This window comes from Neolamprologus multifasciatus, chromosome 7, assembly GCF_963576455.1.
Source record: "Neolamprologus multifasciatus chromosome 7, fNeoMul1.2, whole genome shotgun sequence".
NCBI classification, from domain to species: domain Eukaryota; kingdom Metazoa; phylum Chordata; class Actinopteri; order Cichliformes; family Cichlidae; genus Neolamprologus; species Neolamprologus multifasciatus.
The window spans coordinates 27,458,079-27,479,959 of record NC_140445.1 but is presented as its reverse complement, the minus strand read 5'-3'; the positions used below and the strand labels follow the sequence as shown (position 1 = coordinate 27,479,959).

The 21,881-nt window shown below is 43.0% G+C and overlaps 1 protein-coding gene across 1 annotated transcript; it reads left to right on the top strand.

Annotated features, from left to right (window-relative positions):
* Positions 1 to 9,483: 9,483 nt before the first annotated feature.
* On the top strand, positions 9,484 to 15,620 carry LOC146514445 (patatin-like phospholipase domain-containing protein 7). The gene is made up of 3 exons (XM_085167526.1): positions 9,484 to 10,095; positions 10,244 to 10,392; positions 14,810 to 15,620. Exons 1-3 carry the CDS (start codon positions 10,011 to 10,013, stop codon positions 14,969 to 14,971), a joined length of 396 nt encoding a protein of 131 aa, XP_085023652.1. The 5' UTR covers positions 9,484 to 10,010; the 3' UTR covers positions 14,972 to 15,620.
* Positions 15,621 to 21,881: the final 6,261 nt, after the last annotated feature.

Sequence of the window (21,881 nt, the reverse complement as noted above, 5' to 3'; positions counted from 1 at the left end):
CAGACTTAATAACTAGATGTTTTTGCATATGTTGTGATCCATTTGACTGGATCCAATTTTGCTAGTATAATACCTCCCTTCGAGTCTCTTGTTTTTTGCTTTTATATATAAAGTTTTATTCAGTTTTGAGCTATGTTTGAATTTTTGCATGCAACACACACAGCTGGCTGAAATTATCCAATTATATTTTTAATCCTTGCAATTTTAGTGCTTTGAACACTTGTTTTTATTTTGATACAAATTAACCTATCAGTTGAGTTTATACACTACATTGGCAAAATATAGTGTTCACATGCAGGAAGTTGAGTGATCTCAATCTGAATCCATAGTGTTTATTAAAATGTCAGTACACACTTTGCATCTATAACCTTTCCACAAGGTCTAGGAGTGTGTTTATGGGAATTTTTGGACATTCTTCCAGAAGCAGATTTGTAAGGTGACCTGGCTCACAGTCTCTCCTCTAATTTATCCTAAAGGTGTTCTGTCAGGTTGAGGTCAGGACTCTGTGTAAGCCACTCAAGTTCTTTCACACCAAACTCGCTCATCCATGTGTTTGTGACCTTGCTTTGTGAGCTTTCATGCTTGAACAGGAAGTGGCAATCCCCAAACTATTGCCACAAAGTTGGGAGCCTGAAATTGTCCAAAATGCTTCAGCATGCTGAAGCATTAAGAGTTCCTTTCACTGGAATTAAGGTCGAGTCCAACTCCTGAAAGACAATCCCTCGCTATAATCCCCCTTCCCTCTATCCCTCCACTGCTCTACAGTCCAGTGTTGGCAATCCGTTACATCGTGCTTGGTGATGTAATGCTTAGATGCAGCTGCTCAGCCTTGGAAACTCATTGCATGAAGCTTGCTATGCACTGTTCTTGAAATAATCCGAAGGCCACGTGAAATTTGAAGGTCTGTAGCAACTGACCTTGCAGAAATTTGGCAACCTCTGCATACTATACACCTCAACATCCGCTGACCCTGTTCTGTGGTTTTCGTGGCAGTTCGAGTTGCTCTTCTTCCCAGTCACTTCCACTTTGTATAATAACACTAATATTTCTCTGTGCAATATTTGGTAGTGAGGAAATTTCATGACTGAACTAACATAAGTGACATCCTATCACTGTAACATGCTAGAATTCAATGAGCTCCTGAGAGCTACCCATTCGTTCACAGATGTTTGTAGAAGCAGTTTGCATGGATAGGTGTTTGATTTTTATACATTTGTGTCCATGGAAGTGATTGGAACACCTGAGCTTAATTATTCAGATGGTTGAGTGAATATTTATGGCAACATGGTGTATGTAGCATGCATTTCCTATTGATTGTGCTTAGTAACAAATCCTAAAGAACATGAATAACTCAACTGCATTTACTTTGTTGTAAAACATTTTAACATGTAATACTCAAAAGTGTTGGGTCTGAAAATTAAAAAGAGTATAAAATCAAAACAATATAATAAAGAGATAGATGCAATTAAATGGAAAATATTTAGAATGAGTTTATGGCCAACTTTTATAGAAACATGATGTGATGATGATCAAATCTGATTCTAAAGTATCTTCTAAATATTTTAACAGTACTGCTAAGTTTTTCTCATATTAAACTCTAAAATGGTATTTTCAACCTGTGTAAAGCAAAGTCACTTGGTTTCACTCACCCACCTCCCTGTTGGCTGGCGTGACTGGTTCCTGTCACAATGCTTCTAATAATACCTGGGTTAATGGATGCTATGGTTACTGTTACCTGGAGGAGAAAAGCTGTCATTGGAGCTTCTGTAATAGTGGCAATAAGATTGTGGGACAAATTTAGTACAGCCGTGTTGGCGTCAGTTTTAGATGAAGGGTAGAAGGGTAGAGGTTATTCTTAGCTCCCCCCCCCCTCTCCCCCCACACACACACTTACTGCATCAGTAGGTCTGTGGACTAGCAAGACTCAAAATTAATTAACTTGAATTACGTACTTGTAGGTGAGCTTTTCTTCCTCTGTATGTGATGTCATGAAACATGGTTGGAAAAATGAGGATGAGAGACTGCAACAATGCCTTTACACACACACACACACACACACACACACACACACACACACACACACACACACACACACACACACACACACACACACACACACACACACACACAGACAGACAGACACACACACACCCTCTCTCAATCCATTTATCTATTTCTCTCAAACACACAGATACATCACATGTTGTTGTTATTTTGTTGTTGCAGTTTGCATTGATTGAAAATTATTTCACACACGCATCCTGGTCCTGGCCCCTGGTAATCACATGGGTCCATAAAATAACAAAACAAGAATTTCATGCATTGGCCTAAAATGGGAAAATAGATGAATCTGGTGGAATATCACAACTGTTCTTCAAAATGAAATGCTGACATTACAGAATGCACGGTTTTATACTGCATTGGTAGAGAGATTTTAAAAAAAATGTGGTTTCAATGCAAGTGAATGGGGCATTTTTGTCCATGAAGGTGTTGAGAGGGAGTCTCTGGCACTACACAAGGTAATCCATGACGTTTTTAAAATGTTCATCGTGTTAAGTTTCAGTGAATGCAACATGTTAATTTTTATTAGTTATTTGTATTATTTTCATGATTACTTCGATTCTCTCTTTTTTTTAAACCAAGAAGTCCCCGAGTGGAACAGCTGGACTACCCTTTTCGGTAGGAATGATGGGTGCTGGTCTTTGGTGCGTTGACTTTACATGCACCTCAGACACTGAAGGTGTTGTGGGAGGAGGCGTTGATGAGCGCACCCCCCCCCCCCCCCCCCCCCCCCCCCCCCCCCCCCCATCGTAGATCGTAACTGGTCTCGGGATTGGCTGGTGGTCTGGGCAGAGGTTGACTGCTGGCTATGGGGGGCACTTGTCCATCCACACTTCAGAGGGTGGGGTGGATGTTTGTCTCTGAGCAGTCTGTGTGTGTGCTTGTTTATGAAAAAAAGAGCAGAAAAAATTGTTGTATGAGGATTTTATGTCGACGAAGGTGTCGAAAAGCTGTAAAATGGATCAACACAGTATGGATGACGCCGGATTTCAAAATTCTGACTAAAAAGAAGAGGAGGGCATGAGAGTTAAACATAAGAGCTCTACTCTGTTATCATTTTCCAAAACTTCTTATCAAGGCATGGAGACAGGATTAGATGTGCTGTCTGTCTTCCATGATGGAAATACTCTCTCCTTAAGTATTATGGATTCCTGTTTGCACCCTAATTTGAACTGGAACTGAGCCTTCAGGACAGATGTTCATTTGCTTTTGGTTAAATAACACAGTACAGACAAATTAACACCAAATTAAGGAATTAGATTTTCACTTTAATGAGCATTAAGGGCTTTAGAGATTGACCATATAAGGAGGAGGACTTTAGAGATTACAAACAGTTAAAAGGTTTAAATGAGGTACTTGTGTTTTCAGTGTAGTACCTTTCCTTGCTTTATTACAATGTATCACATAAAATCCTTTCACCAATGCTTCACAATGTGGTGGATGTTTGACTTTAAAAGATCTGAGATGCACCTGAACAATCAAATCACCTTTCAGCTGTCTTTAACCTGGACGTAACACCTCCTTGAAGTAGACATTCATGGGTGTAATTTATCATCTCTCACATAAAGGTCCCACTCTTCTACTGACAAGTGGTATTATCAAACAGCGTCTTGCAGCTGCTGCACTTGACAGGTATGTTTTGTGCCAGATTCAAACATTTTATGCAATTTTGCAGGTCCATCTTCTCTTATTCAAACCTCAAATAAAATGAGTCTTTTTCGGTGTCTTACTGCTGTCTGTTGGTTTTTATTTTCTTTGTGCTTTGTCTTTCACGCTCATTAAATTCTGCTAAAGTTTGCTCTATTGGCACAAGAGGAAAATGGATGTCTTGGATGCTGCCAGCAAAGCAATGCTGCCTGTCATTAATGGACTCCTTTCCTCTTTAGTGTTCATGAGTACTGTCTGTCCAGCTGGCTGGGCCAACAAGAAGACATCCATCGCATAGTTCTTTACCAGACTGACTACACACTGACCCCGTGGACACAGAGGTGCATCCGTCAGGCTGACTGCATCATTATTGTGGGACTAGGAGAGCAGGACCCTACTGTAGGGGAGGTGAGGTGTTCACTGGTTCCCAGGAGAAGAGAGCGGTGTATTACTAGGAGCTGTTAGAGCTACACTTTCAAATCCAACATTTGTTTTTATATGTACAGTGCATGAACCTCATTTTATTACTAATTTATTGATAATTCATTAGTTAATTACTCTGATATTTTACTGCTGTACCTGCGATGCAAAGACACCCCAAAATATTTTTTAACCTAAATTTAGTGCTTTGCATTCACAGGGACTTACTGCAGAATACCAGTACTATCTAGTTAGTTTAAATATCAAGGCATGTTCACACTGTCATTAGTTTTTATTGATTAAATAATTTGTGACCTCTGCCAGCAAATTAAAAAAACAGGGTAAGTAACTCAGTTAACAAAGATTCTGCAGTTTAATAAAACCAGTTCTGTGTGAAATTGGCAAGTTTGGTACTGGAAGCTTTCTGGTTTCTGTTTTTCTCCAAGTCATTTCTGAACCATCTTTGACTTCATGCAGGAAAGCGGTCCATGTGGAGAAGAACCTCAAAACAATGAGCTTTTTAAAAGAAACCTTTAAAGCACTGATAGACTGCAATTCATGCAGTGTTTGTCAGCCGGTGATCAGCTGATCACCAGCTGATCACGGGGCCGGGTTTAAAAGAGAGACGCCACCCACCTGTTCGCCGCTCAGACATCGTTCTCCTCATGTCAGAAGCTCCAACTCTTTGCCGACGTCAGTGTCCGTCTGATTCAGCAACCGTGAGTGTTTTTCCTCTCGATTCTTTTTCTCATCCCGGCTCCGCTCGCTCTCCGTCTGTAACGCCAGTCCGAAGCCTGGCTTCATGCACTGATCGTTACTAGATTAACTGCGTGTCTGTTCCAACCCATCGCTAGCCTTCCCCGCGTTTGGGTCTAGCCAGCACGCCACACGGGCACGCCGAATTACTGTGTGTAGTCCGCCCGATCGTGACAGGATGTCTGAGCCATATATAGACCCAGCGGAATTCGAACGGCTGAAAGCTGAAGTGACATATCTTCGCGGTGTGGTAGATCGGATGAGCACAAAAATGGAGTCCCTCACCGAAACTGTCCTCCAACTTTCCTCTTCCGTCACCAAGCTGCAACGTCAGCCAGCGCCGGTGAGCGCGGAGCCACGGATGGGACTACCAGATAAGTGGAACGGAGTTGATGGCCGGCCTGATGGGTTGCTTGCCACTTTAGACATGCTGTTTGAATGTCAGCCCACTAAATATGCCACTGCCCGTGCAAAAGTGGCAATGCTGACTTCTCTCTTGTCTGGCCAGGCTCAGGAATGGGCCGCGGCCCTCTACAACAATAAATCTGCGGCTTGCAATGATTATGCCCTGTTCGTGGAGGAATTAAAAAAGACATTTGTTCCCCCGAGCAGTGAAGTGGAAGTGGAGTCACAGCTGCTTCATTTACGCCAAGGCAGTCGACCTGTCTGTCACTTTGCCTCCCAATTCCGTACCCTGGCCGCTAAGCTGAAGTGGGGTGATGCCTCTCTACGCTCCATTTTTCTGGAGGGACTGGCTGGTTACATCCGAGATGAGATGACCGGCCGTGAGGCCCCCAAGACTCTGGATGAGGCCGTGGACCTCGCCCTGAAGATCGACCAACGACTGATGTCGCGGCCTCGCCACACCCCCCGGGCCTTCAAACCCTTCCAGCCTCAGAGGGCCACGTCTTCGCAGTCTCCTCCCCCCTCTGAAGGAGCCGCTGCTAGCTCAAGCAGTGCATCCAGCGAGGAGCCCATGCAGCTGGGTGGACTCCCTAAGGGAGAGAGAGAGAGATGCTGGCGTGAGGGCCTCTGCGCCTACTGTGGATCAGCTCGACACCGTCGTCCCCAGTGCCCGCTACGTCCGGGAAATGACGACGCCAGGTAGGCTGCAGGGGAGTCCCACCTGGCCCTTCACACTTCTCTGGCCCCTCTCATTTTCTGTTACCAGTAACATTCCACCTGAAACACCGCCAGTTCTCTTCTGAAGCCCTCCTGGACACCGGAGCCGCTGAGAACTTCATCGACCAAACACTAGCCTCCCGACTACGCATTCCGTTAACTCCTGTTGATCAATTTCTCCCGGTGACCTCAGTAGACGGGCGACCCCTCCAACCCTACCCGATCCAGTTCCAGACCCAGCCGGTTCGCATGTCTATTGGGGATCATCAGGAGGATATCCGGTTTCTTGTAGTCTCGGCCACTACCTCTCCTCTCATCCTTGGATACCCCTGGTTCCGTCAACACGACCCCCACATCTCCTGGTCTTCCTGCCAGATCCTGGATTGGGGTCCCCAGTGTCCGCGCCGCTGCCTTCTCTCTCGGACCAAAAAGGACCCGGAGTCAGAAGAGGCCTCACCCCCGGAGCCCACTGATCTGGATAAGATCCCTCCGGCTTACCATGACCTATCTGAGGTCTTCAGTAAGAGGCGAGCCTCTACTCTACCGCCTCATCGCTCCTACGACATGGTCATTGAGCTCCTCCCGGGAGCGGTCCCTCCTCGTGGTCGCCTGTTCTCTCTGTCTCCCGCAGAGAATAAGGCCATGGAGGAGTACGTTGCTGAGGCTCTCCAACAGGGCTTTATTCGCCCTTCTACTTCTCCTGCTGCTGCTGGATTCTTCTTCGTCAAGAAGAAAGATGGCGGGCTCCGCCCCTGTATAGACTATCGGGGCTTGAATAAAGTCACCATCAAGAACCGCCATCCTCTTCCTCTGCTATCCACCGCACTCGATTCCCTCTCCCAGGCCTGCGTCTTCACCAAACTGGACCTACGCAGCGCCTACAATTTGGTGCGCATTAGGGAAGGGGATGAATGGAAGACGGCCTTCATCACCCCTCACGGGCACTGGGAGTACCTGGTGATGCCCTTCGGCCTCTGCAACAGCCCTGCTGTCTTCCAACATCTAATCAACGACGTCTTGCGGGATATGCTAGGCCGGTGGGTGTTTGCTTATCTGGATGACATCTTGATCTACTCCCGCACCGAAGTGGACCATGTTCGCCATGTAAGGGCCGTGCTGAGCAGGCTGCTCGAATACCAGCTGTTCTGCAAACTAGAGAAGTGTGCTTTCCATCAGCGGTCCACCTCCTTCCTAGGCTTCACCATCTCCTCTGATGGCCTGACCATGGACCCGCAAAAACTCCAAGCTGTGACCCAGTGGCCTCAGCCCTCCAGCCTTAAGCAGCTACAGAGCTTCCTGGGCTTTGCCAATTTCTATCGGCGTTTTATTCGGAATTTCAGCACCGTTGTCGCCCCACTGACATCCCTCACCAAACCAGCTAACCTGCCTAAGCCCTTCTGCCTCTCCCCAGGCGCAAGACGGGCATTCCGCGACCTCATCCACCGGTTCACTACGGCCCCCGTCCTGCTCCACCCCGATCCTGCCAGAGATTTTGTGGTGGAGGTGGATGCCTCCGATGTCGGCGCTGGCGCCGTCCTTTCTCAACATGGTCCGGATGGAAAACTTCACCCATGCTGCTATTTCTCAAGGAAGTTTTTGCCCACGCAGCAACGGTACGGAGTCGGGGACCGAGAACTCCTGGCCATCAAGTGGGCCTTAGAAGAGTGGCGGCATTGGCTCCTGGGGACGAAAGACCCTTTTCTGATCTGGACTGATCACCAGAACCTGATCCATATTCGGTCTGCCAAGCAGCTCAACCCAAGGCAGGCCCGTTGGGCCTTGTTCTTTGAGCCTTACAATTTCCACCTCGCCTACCGCCCTGGTTCCAAGAACGCTAAGGCAGACGCTCTCTCCAGACAGTTCGCCCAGGACGGCCTCACGTCAGACCCTGGACCTATCCTACCTTCTCAGTGCTTCGCCGCCCCCTTTCGGTGGCCCCTGGAGGACTCTATCCGGGATGCCCTGACCGCCGAACCGCCTCCGCCTGACACCCCTGCTGGGAGGCTCTATGTACCTTCCCGGTGCCGTCAGGAGGCCTTGCTCTGGGCTCACTCCTCCCCGCTCTCTGGTCACCCGGGGCCTGACAGGACCCTGCAACTCCTCCGTCGTGCCTTCTGGTGGTCCTCCATGGCCCGGGACGTCCGTGAATTCGTTTCTGCCTGTGACACCTGTGCTCGGGCCAAGTCCTCCACTCAGCCTCCCACTGGCGACCTTCACCCTCTCCCTGTGCCGGGACGCCCCTGGTCCCATGTCGGCCTTGACTTTGTTACCGGCCTCCCATCCGTAGGCGGTCTTGACACCATCCTCACCTTTGTAGACCGGTTTTCGAAGGCAGTGCACCTGGTCGCCCTGGCTGGCCTCCCTTCTGCCAAACGGACGGCCGAGCTCTTCTTGGACCATGTCGTCCGGCTTCATGGGTTCCCCAAGGACATTGTCTCCGACCGGGGGCCCCAGTTCACCGCCAGGTTCTGGAAAGCCTTTTGCCGCCTGATTGGAGCCTCTCCCAGCCTCTCGTCCGGCTATCACCCGCAGACCAATGGGCAGGTTGAACGGACCAATCAACAGCTGGGGCGCTTTTTGAGGTGCTTCGTCTCTGCCCAACCGTCGCTTTGGCCTCGTTACCTGCTGTGGGCTGAGCTGTCTCATAACCTTCACGTCTCTTCTGCCACCGGCCTCTTGCCCTTTGAAACCTGTTATGGTTTCCATCCTCCTATCTTCGGCCATCAGGAGGTGGAGGTCGACGTGCCTGCTGCTGAACAGATGGTCCGCCGCTGTCGTCAGGCTTGGATCAAGGCGCGGGCTGCCATTTCCCGAGCCAACGCTCTGTACGCCAAGCAGCATCGTCGCCGCCATCGCCCGGGTCATCCTTTTCAGCCAGGGGATCGCGTCTGGCTCTCCACGAGGCACCTGAGGCTCCGCACCCAGGAAGCTCACTCCCAGGTTCGTTGGTCCGTACGAGATCACTGCCCGGCTCAACCCCGTGACTTACCGTCTCCGGCTTCCGCCCGCCATGAAGGTCCATCCGGTTTTCCACGTCTCGCAGCTTAAGCGGCGTGTTACTTCCTCGCTGACCAGGAGATTTGTTCAATGAATGTGCAGCTGATAAATCTGAAAGGATTATGTTTGACAATGACATAATCGTGGACCATAACATCAAAGGAGTTTTTAAAATGGTACAGTCCGCTTGTGTAATCTGTCCCTCAGAGAACTGAGGCGATTTTTGAGAGCAAATTGATGTTTGGTATAGTGCTCATGACATGTATTTTATGTATAAGGTAGAAAAACATGCTCTCATTTAAGAAATCAAGAACCGAGTTGGTATTTTTGTTTAAAATAATTCTCAAATTTTTTTTTTAATCATTTGGGACTCATTTATCTGTACAATGATGAATATAATGACAGGAACCTACAGTTTTGATTCACTTAATGCAGCGAGGTCAGCTTGATTACATGAAGTCATGGACTTATTAATATTACTAGTATAAGACACACACACACGGGGTTCAATGGTTAGACAAGCTGTGAATGGCTTGTACTGACTCTTGGGCATACAGAAGAAGAATGGCTGTTGTGAAAGAGGAGGGGTGTGAGGAAGAGAGCAGAACTTTAAGCACTTTGCTGGTCTGGATCATTCAGAGGTGATTGTGTTACACATCAGTGTTCCTCCCCAGTCAACATCACAGCAAATTCACCTCAAGATCAGGCTGTGCTCAGAGAAAAAACCCATGACATGCATCTGAGACTCTACAAGCCAGTTAGCTTGTTAAAGTTAGCTTGTTAAAAGACTGAACAGGTAAGGCTTGTTTGGAAAACTTACCAGCAGAAAGCCTCCTTGTCCTTTGGACAGACGAAGTAAAGCAGACATGTTCCGCCCGGTGGTGGAAGGGTGATGATCTTGCCTTGTTTTGCAGCCACAGTACCCTGGGCACCCTACAGTCCATGGATTGCTCAAACCCGTACTGAGGCCCCTTATGTGGCAGCTAACACTTGCCTGAAACTGGGTCATGCAACATGGATTTCACCTTCGTCTGTGTCACCCAAAAGATGGACACCTGCTGATGGATGGAGGCTATATCAACAACCTGCCTGGTTTGTTACATTCAGTTTGTACCTTCTCTTATTAAGTATTAAAAGTTGCCTTACTTTGATGTAGTTGCTCAGCTGTTTGCTTATAGCAATATATTTTTAATTTTACCAGTACTGTATGCTGTTTGTCTTCTTCCCCTGATTCTCCCAGCTGATGTTGCACGCTCCATGGGGGCCAAAGTGGTAATAGCTATTGATGTGGGCAGCCGGGATGAAACCAATCTCACTAATTACGGCGACTCACTCTCGGGCTGGTGGCTGCTATGGAAACGCCTTAACCCCCTAGCTGAGAAAGTTAAGGTGATGGATTGATTAGGAGTAAAGACACACCATGCTGTGCAGCAATGTTTTTAATTCTATCAATAAAAATAAGGATATTTTTGGAAATCATCTCAGTGATTTTTAAGTTAATTTCCACAGGTGGCCTCCACGTTGGCAGTAGCTAAAACGTTACTTAAAAAGCCATCTCTAGCTGTATTAGCTAATTGTAGCCAATCTCCAACCTTCCTTTTTATCCCAAAAATTCTTAAAAGAGTAATTGTAAAACAGCTAACTGATCACCTGCAGAGGAGTGGTTTATTTCAAGAGGTTCAGTCAGGTTTCAGAGCTCATCGGAGTACAGAAACAGCTTTAGTGAAATGATCTTCTTATGGCCTCTGACAGTGGACTCATCTCTGTGAGTGTCCTGCTAGACCTCAGTGCAGAGTTTGGTGCTGTTAACTATAATATTTCATTACAGCAATTAGAGCATGCTGTAGGTATTAAATGTACTGTGTAATATCTTTCTAATAGACTCCAATTTGTTCATGTAAATGGAGAGTCACACACTAAGGTTAATTATGACGTTCCACAGGGTTCAGTGCTAGGACCAAATCTGTTTATATTATACATGCTTCCCTTAGGCAGCATCATTAGAAGGCATAGAATACATTTTCACTGATATGCAGATGACACCCACATTTATCTATCCATAAACCAAGATAACACACATGCAGATAGAGGTCATTGTACTCGGCCCTGAAAATCTAATTACATGCTTACTCGGGATGGCATTACCTTGGTTTTCAGTAACACTGTGAAGAATCTTGGAGTTGTTTTTAACCAGGATATGTCCTTCAGTGTGCATATTAAACATATGTACAGTAGAACTGCTTTCTTCCATTTGCATAATATCTCTAAAATTACAAACATCCTGTCTCAGAGTGATGCTGAAAAACTAGTTAATGTGTTTATTACTTCTAGGCTGGACTACTATAATTCGTTATTATCAGGATGTCCTAAAAACACCTGAAAGGCCTTTTTTAAACACAGGGCTTAAATACACAGAGGGAGCAATTAGTGAATGAGAGACAGAAGGGAAAACACTGCTGGGGCAAATCAGGGCTAACGAGACAGGGGATGCATAACCCGATACAGTAACCTGAGACACGGACTTCAAAGTAAAACAGGAAACAGATGCGAACTTGACAAGGGGATACAGCAGACAGGGGAGACACCAACTAAGGAACACAGACAGAAGCCAAAAGACTAAAACTCTAACATAAACCACACAGAGAACCCAAACTCAGAACAACCCTATAACCCAATAGACAAAGAAAGCTAAAAATATAATAAACCAAATCAAAAAACCAAAAACACAAAACCACTGGGTCAACGATCCAGGCCCCCTAACAGAGTAGGCTTAAAATTGTCCTTTTTGATAAAGCATATAGTTAGGGTTGGATCAGGTGACCCTGAATACTCCCTTAGTTATCCTGCAATAGGTCCAGGCTGCTGGGGGATTCCCATGATGCACTCAGTGTTTCTTCTTTAGTCACCTTTTTTCACTCAATATGTGTTAATAGACCTCTCTGCATTTAACCATCAGATATTATTAATATCTCGCCCGTCTTCCACAGTGTGTCTTTGCAATGTCTTCCTCCCCTCACCTCCAGCCGGTCGCAGCAGATCACCCCCCCCCCCCCCCCCCCCCCCCTCTAAGTCTGGTTCTGCTGGAGGTTTCTTCCTGTTAAAAGGGAGTTTTTCCTTTCCACTATCAACAAAGTGCTTGCTCATCGGGGTCATATGATTGTAGGGCTTTTCTTTGTTTTCTTTGTGTTATTGTAAGATCTTTCCCTTACAATATAAAGCACCTTGTGGCAACTGTTGTTGTGATTTGACACTATATAAATAAAATTGAATTGAACTGAAAGCATTGGAGAGGTCAATAAAAAGCAATAGCAGAGTCTGGGCTTGATTTTGTGTGTGTGACTTAAAACCACAAAATATTGTGATAGGCAATGAAATAACTAATCCAAATGCTATAGAGATTAATAACTAAAATACTGTGAGTTGACAACTTAAGTTTTTTTTTTTGTTTGTTTGTTTTTACAATGCATTGTTTTAGGGTTGTGATGACATTGAAAACTTTTGTTCTCTGTTTTTTTCACAACCAAATTTTGAGGTACAAGTTGCATGGTCTGAATAAGTACATTGGGATTTACCATCTGGAGCCTATGTTTTCCTGTGCCCACCCTAGCGGGTGGAGTTCCTGGTGTTTCACCTGAAATCCATCGGGTGGCTAATCAGCAGAGGGAGTCTTAAGGCCAGGTCTCCCATTCTCTGCCAGTTTGTCTGCTACCTGGTGGTAACTGGGCCTCCACGGTCCAAGGTCAACGTGGCTTGTGCTTATACCTCGTGCTTAACCTTGTCTCCTTGTGCCTCTCTGCCACTGCTCCAAATCAGTTCTGCACTGGAAATCTACTGGACACTGGTCTCACCTGCAAAATCCACCTGCAACCTCTTTTTGGAAAGAGGTTACCTGCCTGCCCTCCTGCCTACCGTGCCCCTGCTGGACTCCCTTGGAATTCAAGGTCTGATCTTCAACACACTCACTCGCTCCTCAATCCAGCCTGGACACTCACTCTGATACCCTCCACGAAGCTTCTTACCTCTTTCTTGCAGGTAGGGAAACATCCGCCATACCTTTACTCACCTATAGTTCTCTGCATCACCATTGTGATATTAACTGCCCTTTCCTCTGTTTCAGAGCTCTCCTTCAGAGATCCCGCTCCGCTCCTCTCTCCAGCTTCTGTATATACATACATATCTCGTTCACTCTGTTTAAATAAAGTCTTGTTAAGAACCAATTTTGCATTGAGTCTGCTTTTGGGTCTACAACCTCGTACTGGCCTCCGGTCTTCGATAACAAGTAATTTGTACCACTTATTGGTATACCAGGTAGTCATGCTGCTCTAAGTTCAAAGTACACGCAATATTTATTACTGCAGAGCTTTACATAAGTCAGAGCTTTAAAAAACCCCAGACATTTAACAACATTTTCACAGTAGTTCAGTTCCTGTTTGGACGTATATATGCTGAAGAAAATAGCAGTAGTGTCTTCTGAGCCAAAAATAATCAAGTTGGGCATTGAATTAATAAGCAAAATATTAAATGCTGTAAATTTAAAGCTGATGAGTCTAACTCAGTAATAAAAATGGAGGGAAAAAAACTACTGTGGAATTACTGAAATATTAGTAAGTAGCCACATTCAAGTCTCACATGCCTGAAATCTAGTGTAAAGACAACAAATGAATTTATAATCGCTCATATTACAAATCCATTAAAAACATATATATATATATATATATATATATATATATATATATATATATATATATATATATATATATATATATATTCTAGCTGAATCATTTCAGTCCTTCAGCCCCTTTTTCTGATAAAGTAATAACAATAAAAATAAAAAAGTAATTGTAATAAAATGAAATTGTTTGCTCTTAATGTACACAAAAATAGATTTCTGTGCACCAGATTTGTTCCAAGCAATGTCACTGAAAGACAAAACGCCTCCTAACCAAGAGATGACGAGAACGATGGAGACAGATGAGTTATTTACTCCCAGTTTGAGCAACAACACAAGGATGAAGGGTAAAACAGCAGGACTCACACTGGCAACCTCCCCCTCCCTGATAAGAAACAACAAAGGCAACAGAACAATTGCTGAAAACAGGATGGAGCCACTTTTATGATTGCAGATCTGAGACCGTAATGTTTAAGACTAAATAGCTTCGGTTCTCATTCTTTTAAACAATAGGCATCCCACACAGTTAATGAATGCCTTTCTATTTTCAGATGCTACTGGAGAGTACAACAACCAGGGGATGCAATGCTTCTCCTTCTGTGATACATTTGATACTATTTATTTGTATGGATGCACAAAATGCAGATCAAGACTTAAAAACATAACCAAGGTTTTGGGACTAGTCGAGCTTAAAAAAAAAAAAGGCAAAACCAGTTGTGCTTCACCAAAAAGCTGAAATTGCACAAAAGTCTGCAGCAGATTTTTTTTTGATGCAGTTAGTTTCCATTATACTTTGCTGTGTGTTGGAAATTACAGCAATCTAGAGGAGGACGACTCCATTATAGTGTTTCTTGCAGCTGGCATGCTTTGCACACAGTTTGGAAGCTTATTCAAAGACAATAATTTTTTAAACATAAGAACAGTTGTAGATTCCTCAAATAGCTTCAAACTTGTTTTTATTCCTGTTCTCTCTATTTATAATGCATTTGTCATCAAAGTCCACTCTGTATGACATTTCTAATGTTCTGACTTATGCACCTGCACACCCACGTGTATTTGTCACCATTCTGCACTCCAAATATTCCAGTTTATTCACCCACAGTGTGCTTCCTGTCCCCCACTCTTTCCTTGCATCAGAAGAATCCGACTACCACACTGACTATGAAGAGGATGCACTGGAGAGTGCTCTCTCTGACATGGAGACGTATAATCGCTATGGAGAGCATACTGAAGGGGAGGAGACGGCTGACACGGTGCGAACTTGTGGTAGTAAGATTAGAAACTGTGGGCTCTCTTTAAAGAGAAGAAGAGCAAGCAACCACAGTGAGGAATTTGTTTTTACTCATGTCTAAAACAGGCTTTTCAGGTTCCATTATAATTAATTTTATTGTTTTGCAACACAAATTTCCATTATTGCAAAGGTTTGTCTGGCTTACAATGACAACACACTTGATCGGTCCTCTCGGTAAAAGGATTTTCATAAATCACTTCTTGGGAAATCAGACTATTCTGCTGGCTACTATTCAAAGTCAGATTGAGGATCATACTGGAGTCTGGCCAGTTCATGCTTTAAAAGTGATTAATATAATTAATAATATTAAAATTACTTTGAAATTAATTGGAAGCCGTTGCAGGGGCAACTAGTTCAACTAAAGTGATATAATTTAGAAGTTGGGGCTTGAGAACATTGTATACTTTTGTGAATAGTGGAGTAATTAAAGTTGCTTAAACAGGTTAGCACAATGGAAACATTCTGTCTTTGCTACATTTTACCCTCCAGTGTGAAAGACCAGACTCCACCTGCAAAACTAGTCATTTTGTCTTCTGTGACATCAAATGATCAGACATTTAGAAAACAAATCTGTGGTATGAATTTCAAACCTACAGGTACCCCTTGTTAATAGAGCAGCTGCATGCCCAATCATTTCACATATTGATATGGATTATTTCTTATAGCTTCATCTGAGTCATCATCAGTGGAACATCCCTTGGACCAAAGGTGAAAACTGCATATTTGCTTTTATTTTTATTTGCGAAATTTCAGCTTGATTTTATACAGCCGAAGGGACCAAATTACAACATATCTTTTGCAATCTTCTCTCTAAACACACAAACAGTTTGGGGATGTTGTTCACAAATTTGAATGTCAATTTCTGAGATCTTTGCCTGACAAAGTTTTTTTTAAAACAGATGACCTAAACAAATCAGCACACTCAATTTTCACAAATTCTGTTGTTTTCCTTTGGAATTTCAATATTTACCTCTTTTCTTTGAACTTCAATTCTTTATTAATTGATTTGATTGAATTACTTGCAGCTAGTCTTAACAGTATTGCTGATTCCTGAAATGAGGAATCACAAGTAGAAATGACCTCATTTTATGTGGAACTACGTAGACACAATACAAAACTGGTCACTTTTTAAAATTCTTTTATTATGAGCGCCACAAATACTATTTTACTCACATCACTTATATTTGGAGCAGCTCAGAAACTGGCATCCAAGAATTATAATGGGGTATTAAGGATGTGGAAAATGTTGTTCACCTGGCTGTTGATGTGAACTGAAATCACAACCGGAAAACTTCTCAAAGAATCTGGTTCTGGCTTCATAAATATCCCCAAGTGTGAGTAACATGTGCAGAGCAGAAAGCTGGGCAACATAGGATTGACAAGTAATTTCTCAAACACTGCAGAACACCCTTCAGTCACCCTTCATGCAGTCATCTCACTTTCATTTCCACTACACTGAGAGGTTTTATGGCATACCTGCATTGTTTTACTTATGTCTATTTTTTTTTAAAAAAAATCTGAATTATATGAAAAGCTATTTTAAGTAGTCGTTATCTAGACTGTTAGCCAGTGTAATGCAAAAGTGTCCAGCCTTTTTAAATTGCTATCTGTAAATGGCTGACAGTGGTATTATTGTGTCTGAAACTTTATGCCCTGGCCATGTCGGTTTGGAGCTTAAAATAGTTTCATCCTTAAAAGGTCAGGTTGACTCTTGACCTAAAAAGGTTAAGCAGAACTGCTTGAAAGTTTTGCACACTCATGCCTGTGTAATGATCATCACCAGGAGCAGCTTGCCAAACAACACTCATTTAAAAATAGAAAGAGACCAAAACAAGCAGCATACTCTGCATCCATGGCTGTCAGCACAGTTTTGTCGTACCCTGTGTGCCAGGGACATGGAAGGATTTAATGATTGCGATCCACTTCAAAGCACTAGTTTCCCCCTCGGCTGGTGAGAGAGCCTCCCCCCATCTGTTTTCTGGCTTGAGTCTATTGGACACAGACTGAGCAGCAGACAGTGTGGATCTGTCAAATGAACTCCGAAGCTCAACTTGTCTCTATAAAGTTTATGCACAGCAGCTATGACAGGAACATGTGCTTGCCCAAGTTTTACCTTTTTTTCCTCAAGTGATATGGAGGTTTGGTCGTTTGTTTGTCTTTTTAATTAAAGATATTCAGGTCATACAGATTTGTTGTATTTAGTATTTAAGGAGTAATAAATATACATACCTATTAAGTCTGTTAAGTCTGTGCTGTAGCTGCAGCATAGCTTTAACATGCAGCTTTCCCAAAATATAACTACACATAAATAATATGCTGTATAAAGTGTATTGATTAGCAGAAGGGTAATATGGCCGTGAAACAACGTGTGATACGCTGACAGTGTAGACAGCTCAGCTCAGTTTAACAAGTGACTAACCTAATTGGTTATTGGTCGTTTTAAAGGGAAATGGATAAAGATTGTACGTCCTCACTTACTTGTAACAGGCTGGAGCCCAGAATAATTGTCTGACATGCCGGTTCATCAGTGTCTGGTCTATCTAAAATAATACAAAAAAGTCATAATTTGTGTCAGAAAAATTCAATTCAATTCAATTCAATTTTATTTATATAGTGTCAAATCACAACAGTTGCTTCAGGGCGCGTTATATTGTAAGACCCTACAATAATACAAAGAAAACCGCCTAAAGGGGAAAAACTTCCTTTCAACAGGAAGAAACCTCCAACAGAACCAGGCTCAGGGTGGGGCAGCCATGTACTGCAGGAGGGGGCCGCAGATTAATAATAACTACTGATTCAGTGCAGAGAGGTGTATAAAGACAAAGTGAGTGAAAAAGAAACACCCAATGGATCATGGATTCCTATGACTATACAGCCTAGGACAACTCCAGCGTAACTAAGGGAGGATTCGGGGTCACCTGATCCAGCCTCAATTATAAGCTTTATCAGAAAGGAACATTTCAAGCCTAATTTGAAAAGTGGAGATGGCGTCTGTCTCCCAAAATCAAGCTTTCTTATAAGATTATTTGAATTTCTTTAATATAAGAAAAAGCCCAGTTATATCATTAAATTGCTGTTGTTGAACTTCTAATTGTTTCGGGAGCATTTTCAGTATTACCAGAACTTCACCAAGGCCGTTTTCTCTTCTTGCTTTTGTTTGCAGCAGATACAAACATAGACTGAGTGTGATGGTTTAAAGTTGGGGGGGATGAAAACAAGGCCTTTTAGTGATACCTTTTCTGATCGTAAAAAACTTTCTACACTACCACAAACCCATCTTAAGAATCTCTTTACTTAAAAATTTAGCCATTGTTTATTAGCTGCACCCTACATCAATATAACAATATCTAACGGCGGCCCCCTCGGGCGTAAATCTAATCAGTACTTTGTCAATGCAAATTTGCTTTCCTCGTCTTTGATTTCCTTATAAACTCTGATGCTACACTGCCTGCAGCCTTACATTATGTGTACACGGCGAGAGAAACCTTGTGATAAACACTTTGGGCTCTCATATGATGTTTGGTTAAATATGGTCTGTACAACAGCTCGAGACAAGAAAACGTTTGCTGTTTACCAATGAGGTGATGGAGTTCGCTCTGATATTGTTTGTACATAACCCTCTGCACAGGGAATCAATCTTGTCTGGCAGAGTGAACGTCTCATGGATGAAGTGCTGATGTAATGTGTGGAACTGTGCCATGAATTAATAAGCCTTAGATGACCTGTGTGGAAAAATGACCACCTGTGCCCCTATTTGGCACACATTCCCATACACATCCCCCCCCCCCCCCCCCCCCCCCCCTCCTCCATCCCCGGGAAGAGAGACTCACATCAGCTAATTAATGAGGACACAAGGGGGAATTTAGGTCACAAGACGATCTGAGAGAAGAGAACAAGGGGGTAATAAGTGGCCCTTACCTCAATCAATACATCACAGGGAAGAATGTGAAAGGCCAAAAGATGGGGTGAATGAGTACAAGCTTCCTGAAAATTACAGTCTCTTGACAGAAAGGCAAGGTTGACAGAGAACAAGAAGAGTCACAGCACTGGTGTGTTGGTGGACATTGACCTCGTCCTGAGCAGATTACTGTGACAGGTAGTGAGAGATTTGAAGAACCGTTTATGGAAAAAATGGGACATTTCTAACCTTAAACAGAGGGAGAGGTTGATTAATAGAAGGTCAAACACTGACATACTCTTTATCTCTCAGATTGCCGCTCCAGCCATCTATTTTCTCCCTCTAGCTTCATTGCCTCCCCGTCTTCTTCCCCCTCCTGCACGGTTTTAGAAAACGGGGACAAAAAGGACCTAAACAGGTAAGTGGGTCACACCTTTTGTTGCAGTAGTGAAAGTACATCTGTGACGTGTTAATGCAAAAATAGACTGCCAACAAACAGAAAGGTTCCCTACACACACAGAAGTGTATCAGCAGGCCTTCTGAAACAGAAATAAAAACTCACACAGTTAATAGAATCCCTAAAATAACCAGTAGAATAATAGAAATTTAACTATCCTTTTTTTTTTCCTGAGAAGTGAAATCATTAACTAAACAGCCAACCCTCTGGAGCTGCAGTGTGTATTTGGTATTAGTACATACATCTCATTTTCTTCTTATCGCTCTGTCGTGTACTTGCCTGCAGCAGCGGTCCACTGATTCTGGCAGATTAAAAAGTAGACCAAAAAAAAAAAGGCAAATTCTAGTGATAACAAACAACTTCTAAATTGCTGGACTCATCTGAACCCCAAGCTGATAAACCAAGCTTTAGGTCAGGAATATATGTAAGTATTAACTTACATAACACAGCACAAGGGTATTTGTTATAAATGTGCAAAAATTCATGCAAAATAAGATGATAACTTGGTAATCTGTATAGTCATTAGCTGGGAGCCTTTTTAAAATTTATTACTAAAATATGTCCAAATGAAAGACATGAAGAAATGGACAGATCAATAGACCTGACTTTAAAAGGTTTAACTTCCACAAACCATAACTACAATTCTCATTACTGAGAAGGAGACTTTGTAAAATAAGCAGTGAACATGTCATTCGTTTCCGAATTCTAAGGTCATGGCATGTACAAAAGACAAAAGTTTTAATGTCAGTGACAGGATGTTTGATAAATGAGTAATCAGCTATTAACTGTATTATTCATGAATGTTGTGCTGATTAATCAATTATTTAATTTCAGTTTAAGTTCTAACTATATTTACTGAGCTATAAAACAGTTAATGAAGTATATTAATTTCTGGGCTCTTCCAAAGCCCACACCACCAATGAATGAACCTGCTGATTGCACAGAGTGCAATACAGTTTATATTTATGTAACCACTATTAGCTTTGGTAAATACACCAGTTCTACTAAGTATACTTGCATACAGTTTTTCAAGACTCTTGGCAGTTCCTTCCGAAGCTCTTGGAGAACTCATCACAGTTCATGCCTCTCATGTAACCCCAGATGTGACATCAAGGCACGCGCCATCTGCTGCGAGACTCCTTGTTCTTCTTGTGGCTGAAGTAAGTTCTTCATGACTGTGGAATATGTTGAGGGTATGTGTCAGATTGGATGGCTCACTGAGGGGATCGAATCATGTATATATGTAATATGGCATTGTTTTTTATTGAATTTAGGTTTTAATTTTCAGTGCCTAAAAATGCTTGCTGGTAAAACAAAGTAGTGCAACAAGTGATGATTTTAGGGGTGAAGACTGTATTGCAAAGTATCCTAACTTCCCCTTCTCACATTGTAATTCCAGGTTAGTTACTAATTAGTTGTTATTTATGAAATTCTAGTATAGTTAGTTTGTTTTAAAACCTCCACTTGTTCTCCACTTGTTCTGCTTGTTTTAATCCCCTTTGTTCTGCTGTAAATAAGGGTAATAATTTTTATGTGCTGAAAATGAAACCCTAATTAAACCATAACTCAAACTTTCATGGTAAATGTTGGAATTTCATGATAAGTGTATTATAATACGAAGTGCTACTGAATGTTTTAGTAAAATGTGATCATATGGTCATTACTTCTGCTTCTTCCCTCCACCTCTCATGTTGTAGATGACTTAGATATACTGCTTGGGAAAGGCTGATACAAGTGGTTGCTGCAGGCAACTGGAGGGTGGTGAAGAGAGCTGATTACAGTAGAATGATTTCACCTGAAAGGCTTTATTTTATGATTGCTTCTAAGTTGTATTGTTGCAAAGTGGAAATGTTTAGAAAACAGCACCTCAGATCTTATAAGGTTACATAGCAGACTTTCTGAGTGCTGAGACACAATATGCAAAGTGCTAATGCTCTGCTGACTCAGTAACTGCAGAGTTTCAAATCTCCTCTGGCATTAACATCAGCACGAAACTGTTAGCCAGGTGCTTTATGCCATAGGTTTACATGGCTGAGCAGCTACTATCGGTATAATGAGTAGTGGCCCAGTACCTTTGTCCATATAATGTAATTTGCTTTCCTATTGAAGTCTGGACAAAGTGTGTAAATATTCAGATATGAGAAGCTTGATATGCAATTTTATTTTAAATATTCACAGAAAACATGGTGAAATGTTACAGAAGCACTCGTGAATCTAACTGTGTCACCATGAACCACTCTCATATGCAGTCCATTATACCTCTTAGATGTCTTCACAATGCTGCAAAATTGGAAACTGTCTCTCTCTCTCTCTCTCTCTCTCTCTCTCTCTCTCTCACACACACACACACACACACACACACACACACACACACACACACACACGCACACACACACGCTGATGATTGAAGCACTCACACATTCTGTCACCTGCCACAGATTAGTTGATTTCCAGAGACAAAATGTGTGTGAAATTTGCAGCCCACTTGTAAGAATTTAATTGTTAGTTAGCATGTCTGAAATATTTCTCTTACAGATAAAATGAGATTAGTTGCAAGTGGTGT

Coding starts and splice junctions, on each gene's coding strand:
- LOC146514445 (XM_085167526.1), top strand. CDS start 10,011: ATGCAACATGGATTTCACCTTCGTCTGTGTCACCCAAAAGATGGACAC. Junction 10,096..10,243: donor CTATATCAACAACCTGCCTG/GTTTGTTACATT, acceptor TGATTCTCCCAG/CTGATGTTGCACGCTCCATG. Junction 10,393..14,809: donor CCCTAGCTGAGAAAGTTAAG/GTGATGGATTGA, acceptor TCCTTGCATCAG/AAGAATCCGACTACCACACT.